This window comes from Lontra canadensis, unplaced genomic scaffold (genome assembly GCF_010015895.1).
Source record: "Lontra canadensis isolate GAN:19392208 unplaced genomic scaffold, GSC_riverotter_1.0 scaffold115, whole genome shotgun sequence".
Lineage (NCBI taxonomy): Eukaryota > Metazoa > Chordata > Mammalia > Carnivora > Mustelidae > Lontra > Lontra canadensis.
The window spans coordinates 4,297,209-4,324,812 of record NW_022631109.1 but is presented as its reverse complement, the minus strand read 5'-3'; the positions used below and the strand labels follow the sequence as shown (position 1 = coordinate 4,324,812).

Sequence of the window (27,604 nt, the reverse complement as noted above, 5' to 3'; positions counted from 1 at the left end):
GGCTGATGCTCGTGTGGTACAGGGCATGAACAGTGGAGAGGGGAGCACGGAAAGAGTCTCTGCTCCTGTTCATGCAGGGAGAGGATGGCCAGCAGGGCTCAGCACGACAACCTCCACAGACACAGCACCTACTTGGCAGGGCTATGAATGGTTTTTTCATGGCAACTGCATGGAGCCGAGTGGATACAGTCAAAAGGGCTGCATCACAGGGCTGCCCTCTTCCCAGTCCTCTGGCAAGAGAAAGTGGGTTTTTCTTGTTGTTGTTGATTTCTGTTTGTTTCCATCTGTTATGTTTTTATCTATATGTTACGGCCTTCCTAGTACTGAGGCTGGGGTTATACAGAAGGATGATAAGGAGGGAGACAGGGAGAAAAGAGAGGAAGGGAAGGAGCCAAGGAAACTCATTGCTGGGGCATCCCTCAAGTCCTGAGGGCCCTTGCCAGCCTGACTTCTTTCTCCAGGAATAGGGTAAAATGTGCTTATGCAATCTCATCCAGAATTGGAAGTCTATCATTCATTCACTAAGTTATAGAATACTCAAGTAGACTTGTGACTAAAGAAGGACTTAGTGATTACCCAGAAATTTGATATGAACATTGGGACTTTGTGTCTCCCATTTTTGGGGAAAGAATGAGAGGTCTTTCTATGTGTGAAGGACAGGTCATTTTCTTAGTGAAAGAATAAGGTTGTTATTATTGCTGTAAGGAAGTTCAAACATGTGTACAAGGGTGTGCATGGACACTAAGTAAGTAAAGGTGGGTAGGTTGTGCTAGTTAGTAAGCTGTTGTCTTGAAGCCCCAACAACTCCTAAATTCTGTTTTGTGATCCTGGGGCTGAGACTGCAAATATCTCATTTTTGCCAGGTTCTGTCAATAGGGGGACACCAGGGAGAGACTGGAGAGCTGGAGAAATGAAGAAGGGAATTACTTCCCAGCTTGCCCGCTTTTTCCAGCAGTGTGGCATTTCACCCCAACAGGAGGTGGTTCTAGGTTATTCCAGCATGCCAGAACCAGTCTCATCTGGACGCTCAGAACTACTAGCAGAAACTAACCAGTGGCCCCTTACGAAGGTCTAAGGCCCACTGCTGGGAAAGAAGAAGGACTCTCTTCTAAGCCTGTAGGTTCTAATGACCCCAGCCACTTCCCTCCTTTCCTTTATTCCTTGAGTCCTGGAGTTATCATGTCTTTACACTTTCAGGGTTCCCTTTTGCTCTCTCAAGCTCTCTGATACCTTGTATTAGAAAATTTCATATATTAAATCAATTCTATTGGAATAATTTTTATGGACTCTATTTTCCTGACTGATATGGACTCTTGTTTGTGAATATTAGAATAACAAAGAAAATGTTCAGGTGTTTTTATCTTCACCACAGAGAGATTTCAACAATTGGGTTTGAGTGGTACACAGCTAATAAAAAGAATAGTTAAATAATGATTATTATAATTCTATATAATTGGTTTTCTCTGTAAGCTCAGTTATATAATGACATTTTTATAAGTGACGTGATACAGTGTCAATATCACTAAAATGAATTTAAGCCCTATTAGTGTCACCTGCTAACTGGATGGCACTGGGCATGTCACTTTTGGGTTTCATATGGCTTATGGATAGGCCTCACCTGTAACTAAAAGTGAGCAAGATAGAGTATCTAATTTTCTTTCCAACCTAAAACTATCACTTTATTCTCAAGAAATCACCAGTAAAACCATCTGGGCCTGGAGTTTTCTTTACAGAAAGATTTTGATAACCTCAGTTTTTTTTTAATAGAAAATTATATAATTCTATTCAATTTTATGCTGTTATAATTTTCAAAAGAATTCTTACTCTCATGTAAATTTTAATAATATTCTTATTATTCTTTTAATGTCTGTAGGATCTATAATAGCAATCCTCCTTTAATTCCTTTTTATTTGCAACAGTGATAATTTATGTTCTCTGTTTTTGAATGTTCTGGCTAGGGGTTTTATCAATTTTGTTAATCTTTCCCAAAGGTCAATTTTTGGATCTGTTAACTTTCTCTGTTTTCTACTTCACTGACTTTCTTAGCATTTATCTTTATTCTTTCCTTCTACTTGCTTTGGGTATAATTTATTCTTCTTTTTCTAAGTCCTTAGAGGAGAACAAACTTTAGGTGATTGATTGCTTTTAGACCTTTCTTCTTTCCTAATACAAGCATTTAATGCTCTAAGTTTCCTCTAAGAACCACTCTAGTTGCATCCCACAATTTTTTCAGCTTTGAAATGCACTTACAATAAAATCACCAATTTTAAGTATGTTTTGACAACTGTACAGAGTCATAAAACTACCATCACAATCATAGGCTAGAACATTTCCACTCTCTGAGAAGTTCCTTTCTATTCTGTTGTCAATCCCACACCCTACTCCTGGCAAAATAGTTCCTCCTACTCTAGAATTTCATATACATGGACACACACAAGAAGTACTCTTTTGCATCTGCCTTCATTCACTTGGCATAATGATTTTGGATTTTTCCATGTTGCTCCATATATCAGTAGTTCATTTCTCTTTCTTGCTGAGTAGTATTCCATTGCATACATATTCCACAATTCATTCTTCCATTTGCCAGCTGATATATACAGTTCTGGATCTTATGAATAAGGCTATGAATAATGAGTACAAGTCTCTGTGTAAAGTTGTACATTTTTAACTTCTTTCAGAAGCTGCATCATATGAAAAGTAGATGTTTAGCTTCATGAGAAACTGAACTGTTTTCCAAATCAGTTGCACCATTTCACATTTTTACCAATAACATACGAGAATTCTAGTGGGTCCACAGCCTTATCAACACGTGGTACTGTCAGTTTTTTAAATTTTATTTAGTCATTCTAGGGGGTATGTCTTGGTAACTTTTTGTGCTTTTATTTTAGAATTGCCCTAATGACTATGATGTGGAGAATTTTTTCATATGTCACTTTATCTCTACATATCTTCTTTGGTGCAATAACTGCTCAAATCTTTTGCCCATTTTTTTTAAATTAACTTCTTTGTTTTCTTCTTACTGAGTTGTGAGAATTCTTTATATATGTTGGATACAAGTTTTTTTTTTTTTTAAGATTTATTTGAGAGAGAGTGAGAGAGAGAGAGTGAGGGAAGGGGCAAAGGGAGAGAATCTCAAGCAGATTCCCCACTGAGCAAGGAGCCCAACATGGGGCTCAATCCTAGAACCCTGAGATCATGACCTGAGCTGGAACTAAGAGCTAGACACTCAAGCAACTGACCCAGGGAGGCAGCCCAGATAAAAGTTCTTTATCACATATATGTTCTGAAAAAATTTTTCCCAAAAAAGTGTCTTTGCAAATATTGTTAATTTTGAAGAAGTCCAACTTATCTATTCTTTTATAAGTCATCTACTTGTTTCCTATTTCAGTATCATTGCTTAGCCTAGACACACTACGGTTTTCTCCTCTGTTTTCTTCAAGAAGTTTTTTAATTTCCATTCTTAGGACTAGTTAACCTTTTATAGACAGTGTGAGGTGAGGGTCATGATTTTTTTTTTCTTTGACATAAGGATATCACATTGTTCCAGCATCACTTTAGTGAAAAAGACTGTCCCATCTCTATTGAACAGACTTGGGTCCTTTGTTGAAGATCAGTTGACCGTACATGTGTGTTCTATTTCTGGACTCTTTATTCTGTCTCATTGATGTATATGTCTAAGTTGACAACAATACCACAGTGTCTTGATTACTGTAGCTTTACAGTAATTCCTAAAATAAGGGAGTCCTGAAACTTTGCTCTGCTTTCCCAAAATTGCTTTGGCTATTTTTCAGGTTCGCTGTGTTTCTGTTTCAATTTTAGAACAAGCTCGTCAATTTCAATTAAATTAAAAAAAAAAAAAGCCTTCTGGGATTTTGAGTGGGACTGCTCCAAATCTACGGAAGAATATGAGGAGCACTCACACTTTCCTCACAGTTAAGTCTCTGGATGGGTTCATATGCTACATCTTTCCATTATGCAGTTGCTCTCCAATTTCTCTCTGCAACATTCTGTGGTTTTCATTGAACATCTACGGCACCCATTTCATTCCATTTTTCAAGCATTTCATTTTTTATATGCTTTTGCATGAAGATAATTTTTTATAGCTTTTTGGAAATATAGCTGACAAACAATAAACTCAATCTATTTACAATGCGTACTTTTATATGTTTTGACATCTGTATATACCAGTAAAATCATCATTCCGGTTAAGAAAATGAACATATCCATTTCCCCTACAAGTTTTTTTTTTTTTTGCCCCTTTGTTATTCTTCCCTCTTGCCCTTCACAGCTTCACTCTCCCCATTCCTATGCGAGGCAACCACTGATCTTTCAATCACTAAACATTAGCTAGCATTTTCTAGAATTTTATGTAAATGCAATCATAAAATATGTTTTCACCTTGCTTCAATCACTCAGCATAATTATTTTTAAATACATACATGTTTTTGTACGTCTCCACAGCTCATTCATTATTTATTACTGAGTAGTATTCTATTGTATAGATTTATTTATTTATTTATTTATTTGACAGAGAGATCACAAGTAGGCAGAGAGGCAGGCAGTGGGGAGGGGGAAGCAGGCTCCCTGCTGAGGAGAGAGCCCGATGCGGGGCTCGATCCCAGGACCCTGAGATGACCTGAGCTGAAGGCAGAGGCTTAACCCACTGAGCCACCCAGGCGCCCCTCTATTGTATAGACAGACCAGGATTATTCATTTAAATCTGATAGATACTGAGTGTTTTTCCTCCAGTTTCCAGCTACTACAAATAAAAACTGCTACGAATATTGTGTACAAGTATATGTGTATCCATATGCTCTTACTTCTCCAGGGTAAATCTCTATGAGAAGAATGGTAGGGTCAAACGGTAGATGTATGCTTAACGCTTTTAAACTCTAAACTGTTTTCTAAAATGGCTGGATCCAGATTATAGACCACAGGAAAGCAGACAGGCAGACAGGCCAGAATAAATTGTTTCATATCTTTCACATGCATGCTGGTAATAAAGATTTGTTTATTTATCAAATATTACTGAGTAACCGCTAAAAGGAATGAATGGGGTTGGGCACAGAGGATAGAGCCACGAACAAGCCCTGGTTCCTGCCCCTGCAGGCTTACATTCTAGAAGAAAAGCAGACACCAAACAATATACTTCACAATTAATTATGTGCTCATAAGAGCTATAGAGTGCTCTGAACCTAACCTAGTCTAGGGACTCTCTGAAAGCTTCTTTGAGATAGAGACGTTCGAAGAGAACGGTAAAGAATGAATAGCAATTCACAAGATAGATATAATCCCAACACACTTGCTAAACACAGGAAAGTGGCTCTGGGTTCCAACACAACTCCCTGAGGACACACATTTTTGTTAACAGATTTATTTATTCACCTAATCAGTCAAGCTTGCTCCCAAACCCCACATGAAATAATCCTAGGCTTTGGCATAAAAAATGGGATTTGGGAACACCATTATCTTCTGTCTTCTGACTCAACACAGAAGTGGACAGAAATGTCCCCTGTGAAGAATGGAAACAACAAACCACCTTCTACCATGAACCAGGGTAGACTCATGAGGGGAATCACGAGACCGAGCCTAGCAGGTGCCATCGTAGCAGCCGCTGACGGGGCGTCGTGTAAAGTGCAGAGCGCACTGCCCACCGCGCAGGAGGGGCAGCTCCTGAGTGTTCCTTCTCTGCGGGAGGCGCTGTGTAACGTTCTAATGTACATGATGACCTAATGCAGTCACGACTGTTACTGCCGTTTCATGTACGAGTATACTACCATCCAGAAAGATTAAATAACCTGCCCTTGGTCATTAACTGGTCAGTGAAAAGGCCCAGAGCCTTTCCAACTCTGCCCATTTTATTAATTACTATGCAAGAAATAATTTTTACAAAATTACCCTAAAGCACCAACAGCAGGGATGCCTGAGAAACCTTAACATCAAGATAATTCCATGAGAGATGACTGATATGCTTGTGGCTCTTCCTGAGAGTTTTATGAACCTGTGGTCTCTGACAGGGTAAAACCCTCCGGGCTGATGGTACAGTGCAGACACAATGGGATCTCCATTAAAACTCTTCCACTCATTAGCTGTGTGACTGCACCTAACCTTGTTTCATCTTAGTGAAGAACGAGAAACAATAATCACGTTGCAGGTTTGGGAGAAGATCGTAAGTCATGTCTGTAAACGTCCAGAATATTCACTGGAATATGGAGGCAGTTATGAAAGTTTTCCTTCTACGGCATCTTGGGAAGATTCCGATTAATGGGGATGAGGCTCTTCCTGCCCGCCACTCCTCTGATATACGGTTACTTCCTTTGAGGTGATGTGGAATCAAACACAGAGCAACAGAGGAAAGAGGAGAAAAGGCCTGAGACAAACCCAAGACTGACAGAAATCCCAGGTTTTAATACACGTGAGATCTCATGATCTCATTTCAAGGTCGAAAGGAATACATTCATTAGGCTACCTTTCTTTCACTAGATTTCACTTAGCCCAACTGAAAACACTGAAGAGGGAGCACTCCGCCTGTCTCGGCTACATCGTTCCCACTGTTCCCTTTTTCCACTTCCCTTTTGCCACAAAAATAAACATGTAGGTATGGTCTGAAGCCACTATATGCAAGAAAGAGAGAAAACCCTGGCAGAAGCAGTGGTCTTTCTGCCAAGAGCTGGCTAGAGAAACAAGTGGGTAATTTGCTTTTTTAAAAAATGGGAATAAGAGTGCTAAAAGTCATCTAATGCCCTAGATGAGATCATGTAAAAAGACATCTCTGTGAACGAGAATAAACCCAGGAAGATGATACATATTTTATTAGCCACTCACACCTCTCACTGGCCAGTAACTACAACAACCAAGTGTGTTGCACGTCTGGCTCTTCTACAACAATTTCTTTTACACTCAAATGGAGCTGCATAAAAAAGCACCCTTTTTAACTTAAGGGTTAGAAAATAAATTTCTCTTTTTTTCTAAGATTTGTTTATTTGAGAGACAGAAAGAGAATGCACAGGGGGAGGGGCAAAGGGAGAGGGAAGACTTTTCCAGCAGGCACCCAGCTGAGCACAGAGCCCAACGCAGGGCTCGATCCCACGACCCTGAGATCATGACCTGAGCGGAAACCAAGAGCTGGACACTCAACTGATAAAGCCACCCAGGCGCCCCAGAAAATAAATTTCTGCAATAAATATAGGAATACACAATCCATATTCATTTAATAAAGTCTGAGTACAAATGGCTTCATCTAATTCAATTTCATGACTTTTTAGAACCTTAAATTCAGCGAACTCTGAGTCAGCGAGAAAAGACGGCTGCCTCCCTCTCACTGGCAGGACGAGGGCAGGGGACAGATCTCACCACCTTCCCTGTGCCGGCTGTGGCTAACTGAGGCCAGCTCTCTGTCTTGCTCGGGTCCGATGTCGCTGCCCCCCACCACCCCGCCCCTCCCCCCAGCCACAGGCCTCTGCCTGCCGCCACCACGCGTCTCCCGGCATCCTCCCTGCTGGAGCTCATCAATTCCAACCGCTTTTCACCAGGCCTCGGCTCTGGCACTTTCCCCTGGGGAGACCTTTACTGGTCTCCATACTTAACCCCTGAACCCAGCCTAATCCATCAGCCGCACAGAATGAACGGTGAGAGAGAATGTTTCTCCCCAAAGACAGGCCGCCAGCTTCTCCACTTAAACCTCGGAAAGCAGCCGTCCACAGGGTCTGCTTTCTGCGGGTCACGTCGCCAGCCTGTGGGCTCACTGACATTTTTATCCCTGCCGCGCCCAGCTGCTCCAGGCCGGGACGCACTCCTCAAGGGGACATCATTAAGTGCTCATCTGTCACGAGCTAGAGATGCTCTTTTGAAAACATGCCCGGACTCTCCTTGGGAGCCCCCCCAATGGCCGGAGGGCATGGGTGTCAGCCTGGAAGAGGGTTCCCCCAAAGTTTTAAGGGACAGCTTCACAGCACGCGCTCCTGCCTCGCTTTTAGACTCACTGGGCTTGCGGGATTATGACCTTAAAGAGACTGAAGCAGAACACTCCAGGTCAGGAAGGACCGGCGACACTGGGCGAGAAGCAGCGGCTGTGAGCATGGACGGCTGAAGTATCCCTACCTCATAGCCGAACTGCAGCTCGTCTGACGTGAGCATGATGATGTCGTCGTCGATGGCCAGGACCGCCTCCGTCTCGATTTCGTCATAGGGGAAGAAGCGGTTACTCAGCTTGTTTTCGGCCGTCCTCACGACTTTCAGCGGGACCCGGATCTTGGGCCAGAGAGAATCTGGGGTGGGAAAGACAGACATGGGTGACTCTTCTGTGAGGAGAACGAAGGGGTAAAAGCACCATCACACGAGATGGAACTTACTTCCGCAGCTGCCATCAAACCTCCACGTACAACCGTTGGAGGGTGAGTCCTCACAAAAGCACTGTTACAAAAACCTGAAGTATTTCTGTCCACTCCAGGTCCTTGCAACAATTCTAATTCTCAATACTGTCTTAACCAGAGGTACGAATGGCTTCAACTCACAACTGAGAGATGGAGAAGCCAAAAGGACTTGCCCAAGATCACAACAACGAGGGATGGAGTCTGCACTATCCCAGTGTCAGGCCCACGGTGTCGTGTCAGAGCTCGGCCACCTCCCCAAACTACCTTCAGTGAGGGACACCGCAGTTCAAGGCATGCCTCTGCCCTGCTGGCAGATACAAAGCCTGTACGTGCTCTAGATGACTGCCCGTGTGGCCCCTCCACCATGCAATAGCCACAGACACCAAGCTGCTCTAATCCACCCCGCGAAAACAGTTTTCCTGAACGATGTAGGTTTCTTAACTTAGCACGTTATCCCCTGGACAGCCCCTTCCCTCTGATCCACTGGGTTTGGTTTCTCATCCTGAACAATTTACAGAGTAAATATCAAGTTTCTAGGTCTAATTATGTGGGATTTTCTGGTATACTGAAGAAACACCAACACATGACTTGCCTTACATTTTTTTCCCATTCTACTTTGAAATGATTGAAGCGATTCAACCACAGGTTCCTTATTTTAAAATGTTGCATTTAGCATAGCATGAAATTAGTACCTCTTTGGTGCACTACCCTTGTCCATAGACGTCAGGGCTCTTTACAGAGGGTCCTTTGTTCTTCACACAACATTTGTCAAATGACAAAAGGAAAGCTAGGTATCAGACTGCTTCCAAAAAGCCCATCATGTAATTGTGGAAAGATCTAGCATGTGTGAGTCTTGAAGCCCCAAATGCCTGTGGCCACTCCAAGGTCACCATACTGAAGACAAGGATGGCGACGGGGGGTCAGAAGGGAAAAGGCTGTCTGCACTGCCCGCAGATGAAATACCTTCCTTCTGTATATTGTACAGTGTGTCCATGGGACACGTTGTGGGGACACCAGCAGGGTCCTGGAAGAAGCCTGTTTAAGTGCAGGCCCTGTAATTAGGGAAGACATTCAGTCTTAAATAAGCACAGAGCCTAAAATAAGTAGTCAACTCCAAAAGAAGCATGTTTGGGGAAAAGAATGGAACTGAACACCAAAGAAATGATCCTAGGGGCCTCTGCCTCTTAATCAATAACAGTAGTTAATTATAGTTTCATCCCTGGCCCAGAAGCACATTGTCAATAAAGAGCTTTGGAATAAACGGATGGGAACAGGACTTGAGAGAGTGAAGATCTGCATCCCACATTACCTGTGGGGTGTCAGCAAGTCCCTCTCACTATCTTCTAAGAATAAGTGGGGGAGGGAGGACACTTTACTAAGCAATAATATATACCACACACTTCGTAGATGCAATGTTATCCAATCCTCCTGAAAACACTCGCGGCAGAAATTATTTACAAAGCAGCAGTTACAAGGCTCGGAGAGATTAAGTAATTTGGCAGGGGTTACAGAGCTACTAAGTGATAAGGTAAGTGATTGAACCTAAGTCTATGTAGCATCAAAGACCAAACAGAACACGTACCATCTACTGCAGTATGAAAACCTCATGCTTCTCGAGATTTGGGATAAAATAATGAAACTCAATGTGTGTTCTCCAACAATCATCCTTATTCTTGTTGGCTTCCTGCTTCCTCTTCCAGATAAATTCAACCCCTGCCATAAATCTACTGTCCAAATCCTTATGAAACATGAATTTTAATACCTAAAATAGCTCTATCTACTAGACCACCAGTTCTCAAAATTTTGGTGTCAGGATTTCTATACTCTCTTAAAAATTCTTGAGAATTATGGAGGGGATGTATTGCATGGAGCACTGGATGTGGTGCATAAACAATGAATTTTGGAACACTGAAAAAAAATTAAATTTAATTTAAAAAAATTGTTGAGAACCCCAAAGAAGCTTTCTGTCACACACACACACACACACACACACACACACACACAGAGTTAGTATAAGAGATTAAAACGGAGGAAATTTTAAAACAGAAGAATACACAAGCACACATCCCACTAGCCATTTATCCCATGTCATGCAGCCTCACAAAAACTCCTCTGTCCCCTTGCGAAAGAATAAAGAACGGGAAATGGAAGTGATTTGGTATTACTATGGAAATAATTTCAACCTCACACATCCCCTGAAAGGCTCTCATGGATGTCCAGGGGTCCCTAGACCACACTCTGAAAGGCTCTGTGTTCCGATTTGGGTATGGTAAGATGGGGAAAGTTCAAATAAGTTGGAAAGGAGTTTGGGAGGAATTCCGAGGACAGTACAGGTACTTGAATCCAGGATTTCCACAGAATGTTTAAGGAGACTAATGGTGCCAGTTGTCCATGCACTGCCTCCCAGCGTCAACGTCACCCTTCACTGCCTGGTTTCTCATGCTGGAACTAGATCCTGTAAACATTTCCCCTCTGCCCACCAGCTTGATGTTAGGCTCTGTCAGTAGAGGGTTCTGGAGGGACACTTCAGAAGGAAGGGGGCTTTTCTTCCTGGTTTGGGCGCGCCTCTTTAACTTGTTGCTCCTTCCGTACTTGACCAGAAGATAGGCATGCAGGGGCACTTCCCTCCAGCAAGCTAAGTGGCATCCCTGGGGACAGCTCTGCGACAGGTTCTACAGACACCTCCAAGAGCAGCTCGGCTGAGGTCCTCCCCCTGGGTGGTTCCCAGGGAGCTTCACCAAAGCCCGCCATTTCCCAGCAAGTTCAAGAACATACCCCAGTGGTTTCCCATTGAATTCCATGGGTATTGAAGGGGTTGGGAAGTTTCTTGTTTGCCAGACTTGGCCTGTGGCACCTCAGCAAACCTCACCGTGCAGTAGGCTACAGTCACGTGCTATTAAACAAAGTCTGAGTCTCAGAGATAGCTGGGGAAGGGACTCTCCCAAATTTGTTTCCTACTTTCTTTACAGTTTTTTTCTTTTTTAAGATTTTATTTATTCATTTGACAGACAGAGATCACAAGTAGGCAGAGAGGCAGGCAGAGAGAGAGGAGGAAGCAGGCTCCCTGCTGAGCAGAGAGCCCGATGCGGGGCTCGATCCCAGGACACGGGGATCACGACCCGAGCCGAAGGCAGAGGCCTTAACCCACTGAGCCACCCAGGCGCCCCTCTTTACAGTTTTTACCTCTAGTCACCAATTATCTGTTACTAGTTAATCATTCTTTATATTAAACTTCTCCTATTCAAGTTACTGTGTGGTTTCTCTCTCTTACCTGGGCCTTGACTAATACACCGGATATCAGGAGGGGTATCAGATGAAAGGGGAACTATTCTCTCCAACCTCTAAAGTTAGAACCATGACCAACGGCTGGGTGAAAGTTACAGGGCAACCAACTTAGACTCAAAATTGGTAAGAATCTTCTGATGGAGGGGGCGCCTAGCTGGTTCAGTCAGAGAAGCATGCGACTCTTGATCTCAGAGTCGTGAGTTCGAGCCCCACACTGGGTTTAGAGATAAAATAAATGAAGTGGGATGACTGGGTGGCTCAGTTTCTTGAGTGTCTGACTCTTGATTGTGGCTCCAGTCATGATCTCAGGGTTCCAGGATCACGCACAGGCTCCATGCTCAATGCGGAGTCTGCTTGAGGATTCTCTCTCTCTCTCTCTCCCTCTGCCCCTCAACCCTGCTTGCACATTCTCTTTCTCTCTCAAATAAATAAACCTTTGAAAATAAATGAATACATTAAAAAAGAATCTTCTGATGGAAAAACTGAGATAAAATGAAATGAACTGCCTTGAGCAATATAATGTGTGTTTTTACTTGAAATGTACTATTAGGTACTATTAGGTCAGTTTTCCACTTGACATCAAATGAGAGACCAAACAAGATGCCTCTGAGGTCCAGGATCTCGTGAGGCAGTCATCTATCAGAAAGAACAGTCTTCGGGAAGACCTCTGCATCTCAGGTGTAGCCCTTACCAGCCATGGTGTCTTGAACAAGTCAGTCACTTTCAACCTGTTCCTTCCACTATGGAGACAGAACAACGACTCTGCCCTCCCACGGCTGACTGTGAGGATGAACAGGAATGCCCCGAGCAGCACAGTGCCTGGCACACAGGAGACATCCACTCATTGTTAGCCTGGCCTTCCCCTGAACGTTTGTGTCTATCTACAGAATCAAAGGACTTCTTCCCGAGCCTTCGGTGTAAGGGTGGCCAAGTGGGCCAGGCAGACCTGGCACATTACTCTGGCAATGCAGTGGCATGCCCCCAGCTTGCACCTTCCGTATCCACTTTTAGATCACCAGGACCCCTACAGTAACCCTCCAGAATGGAGACAATCGAGCGCACAAATGAGACAAAAAGAACATGGAACCTTGTCCGTGCTAATCTCACAAAGTAACAAACAGCTCCTCCTTTTGCAATACATACAGAAAACAGGTTAGCTGCCTCGGTTAAGAATGAATCACAACCCTGGATGGGATCTGGACTTCCACTTGATGCGTGGGTATAGCATGCTCCGCCCACAGACGGCTTTCCACAACTGTCACCTAGCTATCTGAAGAATTACTCGAGACAATACCCACAGAGAACTAACTTGCCCTTGCCCTGTAAAGTCTTTCATGGACAAGTTTGAAGGAATGATGAAGGTCAAAGAGGATGATGTGGGGCGAAGATGGACATGGGACTGTCCGTCCTTGTTCTGAGTTAGGCCCCGGTAGCCAAAAGTCAGTCAGGGCAGAAGCCGTCCCCACCTCCACGGCCAGCTGTCTAGGCACTGTCGTCACCACAACACAGGCCTCTAAAGAGAACTCCCAGTTTTTTGTTTTCACATTTTCAAATAAAATAGGCCTCCAAGAAAGGGAACTGCCATTCTCTCGGGCTTCCGCATGCTTTCTGTGGGGGGCAGAAATAAAAAATATGCATTATAATTACTCTCTGCCTTAAAGTAGGTAATTCTGATATGGGATGTTGAATGTTTAAAAAATTAGGACAGAAGGATGAGAAAAATGTGGGTGAGAAAAAAAAGAACATTTCCCCCCCTTTCCATTAGTATTTTCAAAAGAACAGATTTACTGTCCTGTCTCTCTTTGAGCCCCTGACAAGGACCTAGTTCTTCTACATAAGCCTGAATCAGAGAACGGACAAAGCGTGATGATTTTCTTACTGTTGAGTGGTAATCTAAGTGGGTACAGTGGGCCTTAGTGCAAGGGACACGAGCTTCGGATCCACGGAGACCTGTGCTCATTTCTGGCTCTACACTTACAGTTTTCCAATTCAGGCAAATTACACAACTAATCTGAGTTTCATTTTTGTAAAACAGGAATAAGAACAGTGTCCTTGCAGGTTTGCCAGAAGGACGAGATAATACTCAGCACAGCTCCTGTTCGTAGGATTTAAAATGTGTTTAACACACGCCTATAAAAACAGTGTACCATTTTCATCTTCATAAATGGGTTCTTTTAAGTCTTATGGACCTCACTTCTCTTCTGACAGCCTGTAAAGGTGTAGACAGGAGGCTACGAGGTGGCCCCTTGGGATGAAGAAGGACACAGTTCATAGCTAGAGACCTTTGGGCTCTAATTCCATTGCGGAGGCCAAATGGGTCTCTTTTTTCCTTACTCCTTCTAAATTCTAAGTGAAACTCTAAATTCTAAATGAGTTCAAAGAAAGACAGTGTGGCCTTGTACCTTATGTCTCATCCTGTGAATATGTGGCGGGCAAAATAAAACTGTCACCTTCCATCCACACAAAGCAGTCTGAAAAACAGGGGTTTTTTAAACACATTGCTGAATTTATGAAAAACAAACAGCTGAGCCAGGTGACCTGATAACTTCAGTCAGGAACTTCAGTCTAGCTCGAAGGAGAAAAAGAACTCCTTGTGTTCAGGATTTTTTTAAAATGTGTATTGATTAACGGTTTTCTCCACGCTGGATGCCAAGAAAGATGCGAGCAAAGAGAATTTCTCCTCCAACTTGGCAAGGGTACTATAAAATGATGAGGACGACTGAAGATGACCCCAAGCCCATCCTGACAATCTCTGTCACAAATACAACCACAGACCAATGAAATAAATGGTCAGATTACCTCTGTATCAACCTCAAGCTCACTTCAGGAATGCTCGGGCTGCTTGGTGTAGAGCGGGTCCACGTGATCGTAATTCCCCACAGTCCCTGCATTTGGCTCAAAAGCAAGGTGGCTGCGGCTTCTACTTCTCTGTTGCCTCCTCTGGGATGACCGTCGTGACTCACTTGGCCCATCCCCTCCTGCCTGCTAACAACTAGGAAAGTCATAATCTGAAGCCGGGGAGCTCCTGAGGTCAATTCAAATTTAACACTGAAATCAGCTAAAACAGAAGGCTGAGTTAAACCTATCTGAAACGCACAATGTAATCGCTTCCTTCACAGGGAGGCCAGGGGCCAAGCCAAACAACCTCTATATCCATCAAGTTTGGAAATTGAAGAGTTGGGGAGGAGGAAGGCAGTGGCTTGTTTTTTGTTTCTGACAGAGTTCAAAACCAATGTGACGAAAGCTCACTGGAAATTTCTATTGCCTACTCTAAGTATTTACTTAAAGTTCAAACCCAGCAATTTAGACTTAAATGTAACCAAAAAGAAAAAAGTATTTGGTTGGAGAGTGAAAAAAAAAAAGGCGGTGGGGGGGGGTGGGATTTCTGCCTGCATTAACCCTCCCAGCAGCAGACATGTTCACCACAATATTTATTTTAGTAAATGTAGAGAAAGTGAAAAACATCACTTTTGCCTCTAGTATTTCAAAGCCTTGGACTTACTTTTTAAAAAATATATACACTACTAATGCCATACATACAGATTCAGATGGCTTTGCTGGCATGAAGGCCAGAGCTGACAGCCCCATTTACCAACTGAACAAACACCCCACAGAAGATTAAACATGGTTTGTGCTCTCCCCAAACAACCACCCCACCAGAGCCCGAGCGGAGACCTAAAAACCACTGCTGGAAAAAAAAGCTGGTTCAGTCTCTAAACGTGTCAAAACTGGGGCCTCGTCACTTGAGGGCTCGCTTTCCTCCCTAGAGCCAAAAATATTTCAAAAATAAACTAAGCTCCTGGTCATAAAATTAACCGCTACATCTTAGCAGGGTCTACCAAAAATTAAAACTGAACACCCAGCTCCAAAACCAAGGTTTGCGCTCGTGCTTCCTGTCACCCCCGTGTCAGCACTTTGACCAAGAAGGCAGAAAATGATTCCTCCCTTCTTAGCTGTCCCCGATGATACCTGCCCAAAAGAAGGGACTTGAATTCACAATAAACCATTCACCTGAACCCCAAAGTGGCCAGCCAGGGTTCGTAAGGCAGGAGAGGCCCCTTCTGCACGTAGCTCTGCCCCTCTGGGCGGGTGGGCTGCTGATGGGCTCCCTCGGAAAGTGGGCGACCTCCGTGTGCAAGGACTGGACGCACGAGTGGGAATGCAGCATGACGCAGTGGCCTATAACAGATCCCAGGAGGGCCACACTGCCTTCCTTCTCAAAATGTGACTCATCTTTTTTAAGCCAGAGACCAACGAGCAGCACCAAGCTGTCTGATCCACTTCTCTCTGGCAAGACATGGGCAGTGGACCTCTCCGTGGCCCTCCCCGTGGCCCTCTCCTGGCCCTCCCCAACACGACTCCTGTTTATCTCTGCCTTTCCTTTCCTTCCTGTCCACTTCGTCCTTCTCCCCTGCTCCTTTTTTCCTTCTACCCCTTTCTTTCTCCTTTTTAAAGAGTCAAATAAATGAAACAAACAAACAAAAATCCAGGAAACTAGATGTTGGAGAGAAACAAACTTGGCATGAAAAGATAGTTAATGAGAAAAAGCACTGCTCTCTGGAGTGTAAAACAGGGCCTTCATTTAAAGTAGCTATTTTGTTTACTTAAACGATGGCTCCCTGAATAGAGAGAAAGTATATGATTCTCTCAAGAGAACAAAAATCCCACTAAGGAGGATATCTTAAATGTCTAAGGAACTAAAGAATTTTCTTGGGGCAAATTCTGATTTGCCTAACAGACAGCAAATGTTCTTCTTGCAGCCTAAACTAGAGATCTACTACTACTGGTAGTTTCCAAAGTAGACTATCCCGACTTCAGTATTACCAATTAAAAGGGAATAGCCATAAAAAGTGCAGATACTACTGTCAGGCAATAAACTAGACCTTATCGGTGATAGTGGTGCACATTACAAACTTCAAACTCATTCCTTGCTCTAATCCATCAGAAACTTCCTGGCTTTAATAGGCTATAAAGGGCAGGAGCTTTGAAGTCCCTGGGATTAGGATCAGTAATAGACAGACTGAATGAGAAACTAAATGCAGGTGGAACATACTCTATGCGTCCTGAACGAAAAACAAATCCAATTAATCAAACAGTCCTCAGCCTGAGCTGCCAGCACCAACCAGCAGCGCACAGGGGTGGCCAAGGCAAGGGACAAAGCGATTAAGGATGGACCAATGGGAACCTGAGTGAGCGCTCACTTTAAGGAACTGAGTCGAAGCCTGAAGAGGGCATGCTCTGCTGACTTTCCCAATGGAAAGTGAAGCCGTCCTTTTTTTTTTTTTTTCTTTTTTCCTGAAGCAAAGTGCAGTATCAGAGCCCAGATAAGGAAGGAGAAAACTAATGCCTTTTAAACTGAGTTTTCATGTAAACAATCAGCTGAGATGGCTGAGGGAAGCTGAGCTCTGTTTTCCCAAGGCTGCTGGCCTTTGATCCCGCTGATTCCTAAGCTCTCAAACACTTGTGGCTACAGCGCATGCCATGGGCTTGGGGTTAAATGGGCCACCCCAGAACAAGAATGAGATGACTGAGAAAACTGGGGTCATGCTGCCTCAGAAATGGCATTGTAGTTAACAAAGCAGGACAACTCATTTAAACCTAAGGACACAAATAATTTGGCCATCCAAAAACCAATCCAGCTGAGAGGCGTGCTAACACCCAGACCAGGCCTTTCCTGAACATACCATTTTCCCACTCTTCTTACCTTCTGGGGGGTTTTTATTCTGGTTATTCCAGACGACCAGCAGCTTGGATAGACTGGGCACCTTGGACACCTCGGTGATGACCCGGAAGAGGCTCTCCACTCGGTCATACGTGAGGACGATGGCGGTGAAACCTTGCGACTGTGGCGGGATCAGTGGGAGGAAGAGTGGGTTGCTCACGCTGCTCCACTTCTGCAAGGCAACAGGTTCATGTGGGTCAGCGAAGGACCTAGTTACCATGGAGCTGATTTTTTTGCAATGTTGTCCCTAAACCAGGACATGGGAGATTTGGTGACTTTAACATGACCAACCCAAGAGCTAAAGCAACTCTTTGGTCTTCTCTTCCCCAAAACTTGTATTGACTCTCTTTAATTAACTTGAGCTCTGAGGTCACCCAAGTAGGAGCAGAGAATTTTTGTAGCTGAGAAGAGATATCTAGTTAAACACAGCAGATTAAACACGTACATTGAGCTCCATTCTCTCCTCAAGCCAATTCAAGGGACAGTGGATACAAAGTACAAATGGACAATGACAGTGAAATGAGAGAAGACACAACAGGGGACGAGCAGTATCGACGGGTTTCAGTAAGACTAGGAGGGACCAGAGAAGTGATAACAGAGCAGGAGAATGAGGGCAAAAGCTAAGTAACCACACAGAGGGGCCAACAAATGAACCAAGTCCAAACCATTGAACCCCACAAAGGCTCAGAAATCAGCTGAGCAGGAACCTGGGGTAAGAGGAGGGGCAGGGTTAAAAACAGGAAGACTGGTTAAAAATATGTATAAGGAGCAAAAGAGACCCAGATCCACAAACCTCTGCTTCACCCAGCCACTCAGCCAGAAAACTCCTCTTGCTGCCCACCCCTACAGGAGGGGGGAGGCCTATTCTCTGAGGAACTGAGGCTCTGGGCATGGAAACATGGCCACAGCTGAGAGGAAAACGCCGGTCAAAGTCTATGAGCCAGCTGCCCTTCTTCCCCTCCAAGTCCCCAAACACTGGCAGCCAGGGGCCTAGATTCCCCCTCCACCATTGGACAGTGACACCCTAAGTGCAGGAGGCTTGCCCTCACACCCAGAGCTGCCTTCCAGTCGGGTTTTCAGTCCTTCCCTGGTAGTTATGAACAGATCCTAGAATCACAGTCATCTCAAGAACATCTTCAGCATAATGACAGAAACCAAACGAACAAATAGAAAAAGAGGAACTCAGAGGAAACAAGAGACAACAGAAGAAGCAGAAGAAAATTAAAACAACATCAATGACAAATTATATTCTCAGGAAGAAAATTTTATCCATGAAATAAGAATAAACTGATATTTTTATTTTAAAAGATCTATCAAAGAACAGGAAAGAACTCTTGGACATTAAAAATAGGATAGCTTAATTTTTTTTTTTTAAAGCAGGATTAAAAGAAAAAGGTAATCTATTCCAGTCTCGTGAACAAAAAGGCAAAGATGAAAAACAGCTCAGAGAAGATGAGAAAATCCAGGAGGTCCAACATCCACCTAATAGGAGGTTCCTAAAAAAGAAAACAGAGTACAGAAGAAACAAAGGACTATCAAAAAAATTAAATAAATTCTTGGGACAAAAGATAGAAATGACATGAATTTTCAGATTGGAAGGGCCCAATAAGTAATTAGCACATTGAGTCTGGAAAAAAAAAAAGACAAAAAGCAAAACAATAGAAGACCTATCAAAGCACATCATTTCTGACACTGTGAATAAAGAGTGAGAATATACAAAATGCCTAAATCTAGGTGATGAGTTCTAGGTGTGAGTTCACTGTACATTCTTGCAACTTCTCTGTAAGTTCAAAAATTTTCTCAAAATCAGGTTTAAAAAGTAATGAAGGAAATTCAATTTCTTTGCTATCATTAAAACATTAAGTATATTTCAATGCGGTGATACAAGCAAAACTGTTTTTGTTCTGATAATAAGATTGTTAAAACATTTTCATATTTTAAAACAGCTTTTTTGAGATATAATTAAATGGTTTTGGTATATTATGTAAATTTTTTTAAACCGTGGTAAAATATAATGTGAAACTTGCATTTTAGCCATTTTTAAGTATACAGTTCAGTGATGTGAATTACCTTCACATTTGTATGTTATTATGTGAAAAGCCCGGGACCGAACTTCATCTCTGCTAGAAGGTGGCTGGACACGAAACATCCTACTGTTATTTTGGCCGCTTAGTCTCCTGTCCTCTGGGATTCCCAAGGTCCCCCATCAGCCTCACCCTTATCACTGATGGACACCCATCACCACATAGAGGACAACAGCTGTTTGCCAGATGTAACAGTGTGGGACAGGAAATGTACACAAACACATGGAATACACATGGGATGGGAACTCAAAGAGACTGAATGGGATTCCAGGAGTCCTAATGTAATCAGGATATTAAAGCCAAAATGTCCACAACGGGCCATAATTAGATTTCACAGCCGTGAGACACAATAAGAAAGGCTGACTTTGTTTCCATGACCTCACGCTTTGACTTTAAGCTGCAGTGTCAGAACGTACCTAGATTTTAGCACTGGTACCCTAGCATCTCGTCCACATTGGTAGGAACCCCTTTTAGTTATCTACCCCAAAGCTTATTTCTCATACCTTCCTGACCTTTATGGAAACGAAGTCAGTAAGCAGCCCCGTGCTTCAGTCACAGTTAACCCCGAAAGTGCAGTCTCTCTGCCGTCACCATCCCAGCCCGCTCATTCACTCCTCCCCACACAGTACTCTCTTATGCTTGAAAAACACCATTTTAAATGAAAAGGACACAAAAGCCGAGTTTCTGAGGTGCTGTAATGTGTGTGAAAGCTTTACTGAGTACCTAAGTGTCAGGCCCCAGGCGCTATGTGTCATGTCTCATCTGAGCCGCACAACAACCCCCAAGCCAGATACGGTTATTCTCGTTTTACAGAAGATCAAACTGTAGGCTTAAACGTAGTGAATGATGCCTAATCATTTGCTTCACCAGTCAAAAGAAGAAAGGGAGAAAGAAAATCAGAAAGGAAGGGAGGGAAAAGAGAATGACGTGATGATGTTCAAGGTCTGGCTTCCGAACACCATGGCGGAGGCCCATGGCCCACCCTCGAGCCCTCCTGCCCTGAGTCCCAGGTAGGCACCGCCATTCTGGAAACTCTGGAAACTGGAACTATGGGGAACACTGGAGTTTATTACTTCTAACTCTTCTCTGAGACAAAAATGCTGGAAGTTCTTTATCCTTGATAATCACATGTGGGCCAATAAGCAAGAGACCGCCCCAAACACTAGGACTTCAGAAGATACATGGAATAAAACTCACCGAATATATAACACTGACACAAAGGAAACACATAAATTAAAAAAGGTAAATATGCCTCTAACGCAGAAGGAAAAACTATTAAAACTCCAACAAAATGGGGTCTGTTCTTCGGGAGAAGTGGGGAATGCCAACACACTTGAATGCCTGTATGACATTAAAAGGAGAGGAAAGTTCCCTGAGAGACGCGAAGCTTGGTTTCAGAAAATGAATCCCTTGGAATTTCAACGGAGGCACCCCCTGAGGGGCATCACAGCTCTGATTTCAAGGCACTGCCAGGAGAAGGAACCAGAGTCTCTGGCAAGATGACCGATCTGTTCTCATCCTGTTTGCCAGCTCCATTCGGGATTCCAAGGGGAGGTAGGAACGGGTGGGTGGGAAGCAGACAGTTACTTGTCTTGGTGCTCAATTTTTCCACACTCCTCACTTGCATACCAGAGAGGGCGTGAAAACTGGGGAAGCAGAAAAGGCAGCATCAAGGGGAGACAGAGGACGCAAAGGAGCATAACAAGGTCTGAAATACCAACACTTCCCGTAAAAGACAGACGTTGAGATGAACACAGACGTAACACAGAAGCCGCTAGCATCTGTTTCCTAGGACACAGGCCTGGTGCTCTACTGCAGGATGTGCCGAGGGGGTGGAGGCAAATGACTTCAAACAGTGAGTAAGCACATTTGGGGTCAGTTTGGGAATCATGTGTCCTTAACATAATTTCAGGCTCTTTTGCTTACCAGCTGTGTGACCTGGGCGAAGTACTTAACCTCTCTTGCACCTCAGTGTCTATAACTGCGATAATAACGACTACTTTTCCTGACATGAGATATAATGATGATAATAATTTCTAATAATGTTAATTAACATTTCTTAATTATTATTTCTTAACAAGCCAGAAGTTGTTAATAAAAGTAAACAGTTAGTAGATGGAAAGTACCTCACACTACAAGCACATCTGGTAAATGGTCGCCCATGGCTGATCCTGCGGGAGTAATCATTTCTCTGGGCTTTACTTTCCACGGTTCCTACAAGTGGGAGGGCAACCATGAGGTCTCTTCCAGCAACAAGTTTGAATGACTTGTTGACTTATCATGACTTGACCTTATCATGCTTCAGGGTCCTAGTTTATCTGGATTCTCTACCTCTATTTCCTCTCCAAATACACTGTTTTTATTTTCACAGTTTCCTCTTTTCCTTCCTGTTCTTTATATTTTATCTCGAGAGCTCCAAGACAGCAAGAGCCGTAACTGTTACAACAGCTTGTACCTAGCCAGTGCCTAGCACCGCTCAATAAAAACCTGTTCAAGAATGGTTAAGTTAAACCCCAATGACCCAGGTCATGCTCTTTCTGTCCTCTTTATGTATGGATGTGAACAGGTGAGGTACATGCAAAGAAGGGATGTCATGAGTTCTGAACGTAATTTATAACTTAGTTCACTCATTTTAAAGCACTTACGAGAACCTCAGTGGGCCAACTACTCTGAAGAAGGGCAGGATGGGGAGAGTCCACAGAGAGCTTGCATTTACACCCTGCCATGTACTAGTTCTGTGACGTGTAAAGCTCCTCCTGTGTTGACTTCCTCATCTGCAAAACAGGGACCATGATGGTACCCGTCTCCCAGGGCGATGTGACAAATGAGGTCGGCCCACAAGCAATGAGTGCTCAGCACAGAGCTCCATGAACCGTACTTTAAACCAAACACAAATCGTCCAGCTCTCTCCATTGGTATTTTTCTTGCCTGCCAAAACACTGGTGTGTCACCAAGTCAACAATCATCCCTACCGATCGTATTTCTGGTGCATTTCCTGAGCTCATACTATTCGCCTGGAAGAGTTTCACGGGTGCCAGGACAAACACAGCCTCCCCCTCAACATGCTTGTCATCTGGTGGGGCGGACAGCTCAGTGAGATAACCAGCCCTGACACAGGTATTCCAGTCCTATGGGAATGTAAAGGTCTACACGGTGGCCTCGGCCCCCCGGAGGACATGAGGAGGGCCCGCTGCGTCGGTCCAGCGTCAGCCGGCGAGTGCTGGCAAACTGAGTGAGCAGTCTTGCTAGGACCCCTTCACCAGATCCGGAGAGAAGGAAGGAGAGAGGAAATGAGAGGCACCGGCCAGGCGGCCAAGGCCACAGCGTGAAAAGCCTTGAATGGGGGAAGGTTTTGTAAGTCACGTGATTAGCTTTCCGTGGATTTCTTTCGTAACTTTCTTTTCCCGAGTATTGTTTTTCCGATAAGTGAAAATGGCTAACTTTAGGTTCTATTTCAAAAGGTCAGAAAGCGGAAATGCTGATCTGCAGCTAGGTTTCTGTGCCAATTGCTTTCCCCCTCCTCGAACATAATCCCATTTGCCTTTGGAGCACAGTGACAGCGTGGAGAAAGGCAGCTTTAATTGGGGTATGCGCCTTCACACAAACACTCCACTCCACTGGGGTAAGGTCAACAAACTAACCCCCAGAGAAAAAAACTTAGCGGAGAAGGACATTTCAGAAACAGCATTTAGTCACCTCTGAAATACCTTTAAGAGCTACCCCCTGCTGGCTGACCAAAGAGAGTGTCTACAGTCTGGGACCTCTTGACCCCACTTTCTGCAGGAAATCAAGCAAATTTAAACCTCCATAATTTACTCAAGACTCTGACTTCTGCCAGGGAAAAGGCAAACAATGCTAGCAATTAACTCCATTGCCTGATTAGATCTCCATCGTGGCAAGACAGGGCATGAAACCAGGCACCCAGCGCTGGTGACCTGAAAAAAAGGCGAAACCCACTTATTACAGCGGCACTGTATGCATCTTGGCTATCGATACCACTCTCAAACCTACACAGTGCAACTGTTCACTCAAAGATGGGAGGAGAAGTATGCATCATTCTGCCAGAATACTGGCAGTTGGCCAAAATACCTTGTCCATCTCTCGCCCATCCTCCCGAACTTCACTTCTCACTCCCACAACAGATATTCATTATAGAAGCTTCAATAAGAAATCCAGATTGTTCAATTGCAGTCACATAAAAGCAATCCACAGTAGCTACGACAACTGTCAGGTCACAATCCCAGCTTTTGTATTGCTTATTCTGGAAAGCTCTGGTGAATGAGCGAGCAGTGAGCAGACTAAGCAGCGAGAGAAAGTCGTGGGTTTGGGTTTCAAGATGCCTCGAAGAAAGGCCCTGGGAGGCTAGGCGTAAAGTCAACTTGTAGGGCAAAGGGGTTCCCTCCTTCAAGAAAGAAACTCAAACTCAAACTAGGTGTGCCTTCGGCAATCTCATACAAAGAAAGTTGTCTGGACCCTTCTTACAATCTTGCTTTCCCTTTTTTTTTTCTTCAGTTGAAAGGTCACAGTAGCCCTATATGAGCTTAACCAAAACCATTCTAGCCAAGGTCACCTACCATACAGATAGTGGAGGAAGATAGGAAGCAAATGGCCTTTGCTAAGCATCCTGAAATGTTCTTGCTGAACTACTCGAGGATTATAAAATCAAGAGTGAGGAAAACCACATTCCATTACCAACTAAAGGGCTCTTTCAACCTAAACCAACCAAATTCCAGACAGGAAAAACTCAACCTCGAAGAAGGATGGTTCAAAATTTAATTCCTGTTATGCACCATATCAGAGATATTTTTTAAAATGTCACCACGTATAAATCCATGTGATAAGAAGAGCACTCAGTATACCGGAATGAACCCACATTTCATTTAACTGAAGGTGTCTGCCTGAGCAGAAAAGTGAGAATTCAGAGGAGAAAGGAAGGCAGGAGAGGACAGGCTTGATATACAGAAGCTTTTGAGGCCCTGGTAATGAGGAGCCTTACCTATCCCTACCTTGATAGAAAGGGCAGCTTTCCTGCTTGTTTTGAAGTTATCAGCCCCTACCTCAATGTGGTTTCAATTATGAATTACCAGACTAAAAGGGGGGAAAAGCTTTGATTTATTCTTTTTTGCTCCAATTATGCATGATGTGTTTCCACTGAAGATTTTGAAAAGTATTTCATCATGCCTCTCATCCTGAAGTGGTCAAAGGGCAAAACCAAAAGGAGTTAACCCTTCCATTTCTCCTCTAGGTTCAAACAGACTCCCTACCCATGGATCCGAGGCAGGGCTTCCGAAGCAAACCAAGCCAGGAAAGGGTTAAGCATTAGCATCATATTACTAACGTGCATAAGGGTGGTGTCCCCTGTCCAAAATGGTGAGATGATATTTATGTTAATGGTTACTGGGAGATTTGAAAGGGGCAATCAGTAACGTGGCCCACGTTACCTTAACCATTAAGCCTCTACGGCCCCAACTACTGGCAGCACACACTCCACTGGGCTTGCACGGCCTATGGAAACCGGAGAAGCACAGAGACCTAAGGCCTGTCTTCAAGCAGGCACTCTTAGATCAAGGGAGAAAAGATTCGGCAACAAGTCTGAAGTCTACTCGTTGCGTTCTATCTTTAACTCATTCCACCCATAAAAAAGAACCAATTCTTCACAAAAACAAGGATAACACCATAGAGACAGCTCACTGACTTCCCACTAAACAGACACAGGACAGATGAAGAAAATCAAAGGCTAGAAATCCCCTTCGTGCTGCGGATAAACTAAGGGAGATACTAAGTTATCAACTTAGAATTCCTATAACTCACTTAGAGTAATTTGTTCATAAATATATTTTCTATATGGTGGAACTGGAATGAGTCTAACCACATCTGGGTGCACCAGGAAAACAGGGACTGTGACTTGCTGACATCCAAAGAAATTGAGCCAGAGACATAACTCAGGGTCACAGGAGCATGGGGCAAGCGATTTCTACCATTAGTCTGCCTTTTTCTTCTAGGTAAGTTTAAGGACTTCTCTTTTTCTTTGGTGTACCTCAGTTTCATTATGATGATCCTGCTTGTGGTTTCTAGGTCTTGCCGATCTGAGGTCTGGTATCATTCAACAGTTTTGGAAAGTTCTCAGCTACTGCCCATTCAAAGCGCCTCTTTCCTCTCTCTCTCTCTCTCTCCTCCGTCTGGAACTGATTAGACCTTGTCCCTCCGTTCTCCGCATCACTTCACTCTTCTGTCTCTTTGGGCTGCATCTGAACAATTTCTTTGAATCCAACAATCTAATCTAATCCAATAATCAGAGTCCTTGAAGGTGTGTTTCTGCGGGTTCTCATCCATGATGTCTCCTCATTTCTGTATGGTCTTGTGGGTTTTAACTGTGAGCTGCTCATTTCCTTAGATACTTTATTGGTAAGAATTATATGAGACCCAGACTGAAGACGAACTGCTCTAAAGAGGGTCTGTGTCTACTTCTGCTGCTTCCTATCAATTCAGGGCCACTTCTAATGAAATTCTCCACAGAAGGCTTATTTGGACCACACAGTTGTATGAATTCAGACCAGAAACCATGTGAAGGTGGCTTCTCACTGTAGTTATCAGCAATAGGACCACTACAAAAGCTATTGCTCTTTACCCTTTCAGTAAATATCTAGTCTTTTAGTTTCCTGGCTTCTCCAGGAAGCTCTTTTTTGAGTCTCCAACTTGCACAGGCCACAGGCTTTCCATCCCGCTCCTGTGTCCCACTCTCTATAGCAAAAGCTCCAGGTCATCAAACTGTGAAAATCTGCATGGCAAAAGCTGACTCTGGCTCCTACTCACCTGCAAAGAGACCTGGTTTCACTTTGTTTTCTGACTCACTCACTTTGTGAGTCAACAAATACCTTACTTTCATGCCCGCTTGGCCAAGGGCTAATGCTGCTCTATAATACTTCATTCAGTATGTTAGCCGTTCAGTCAGGAAGATCATTAAGCGTGTCTAGTCCATCACAAAGCCGGTGACAGAAGTCTTTCTCTAGTCACACTGTCGACCTAATTATTTGCTGTTGTGTTTCCTATTTAATTGGGGTGCCAAGTTTGTGAGCAAGATAGAAACACGAACATACGGCAACATCTTCTAACAGATGGAATGATGGACTTCCGACTCCACGTCCTCTTTTATGAGATCGAATGACGGGGAGATGGCTCTTAAGTAAGTCACACTTTCTTTACCTGTAAGAATGAAGCTAACAGAATGTTCACTCTTGGGGTCTTAAGTACTGAGCAATGGAAAATACACGATAAAGCCTATCTGGAAATGGAAACAAACACAAGACTGCTGTCCTGTGAATTTCAATTTTCCCCACCAGGGTTCTACCCGCTTCCAAAATTTGTTTCCATGTGATAAAGCTTTATGTTAACAAAACTTTTCTTTTTACAGTGCTACACCACTTCCAAAATTCTTCCACATATGTTATTTCATAATAATCCTGCAAAGTGAGTAAAAGCCCCATTTCTCAGATAAGGATAACAAGTTTCAAAGCACAAGGTCAAGTTAATAAACAGCTTTGAACCCCAAGGTTTGAGTCCACAATGTCCTTTTCAGTGGTCTTGATTAGTCCTTGGTAATCAGCCACTATGCTGCACTCTTCTAAAGCAGTTACTAACCCTAAACCCGTTCTATAGATAAGCAGAGTGCTACAAAGAGAGATTCCATAAGCAACCTCAAGTCACTGGGCTCATCACCAGGAGAGAAGGGAGGAAAATGTGCAGTTCAGGAATTTCTGAGCTCTAGTTAGCTTACTGGAGACTCACAGGTTAAATCCATCTGAATGCCTCTCTGAAAATGCCAGCTATTATCTGAGTTCCAGCTACTTAAATTTTTCCTTTATATACCACTGAAATTCACATTTGGCTAAATGCCTGCCCCCTCTTCTGTAAAGCCAAACTACTGTCAAGAAGAGCAGGAAGCGTTGCCACTGATGGCTTTTCAGGTAGTAGAGGAAAAAGTTGACATTTCATCCTCCTCTTGGTTGGAAAGGAAGCCAATCATTTATAAGAACCCTCGTCTGGCTGCGGCTTCCATCAGTGGGATGGACAGAAGCCAGTTAAATGGCTCAACATAAGCCATATTAAAAGAATTTGGAATGAGGAAAGAGTGGGTTCCATAT

At 43.7% G+C, this 27,604-nt stretch overlaps 1 protein-coding gene across 1 annotated transcript in view; it reads right to left on the bottom strand.

Moving 5' to 3' along the window:
- Positions 1 to 27,604, bottom strand: part of EXT2 (exostosin glycosyltransferase 2) — a 137,332-nt gene that overhangs the window by 29,368 nt on the left and 80,360 nt on the right. Inside the window, exons 9-10 of the mRNA XM_032840719.1 lie at positions 17,362 to 17,551; positions 8,101 to 8,267 (exon numbers count right to left, since the gene is read on the bottom strand). Coding sequence (XP_032696610.1) covers positions 8,101 to 8,267; positions 17,362 to 17,551 — 357 coding nt within the window. The remainder of the gene's footprint in view (positions 1 to 8,100; positions 8,268 to 17,361; positions 17,552 to 27,604) is intronic.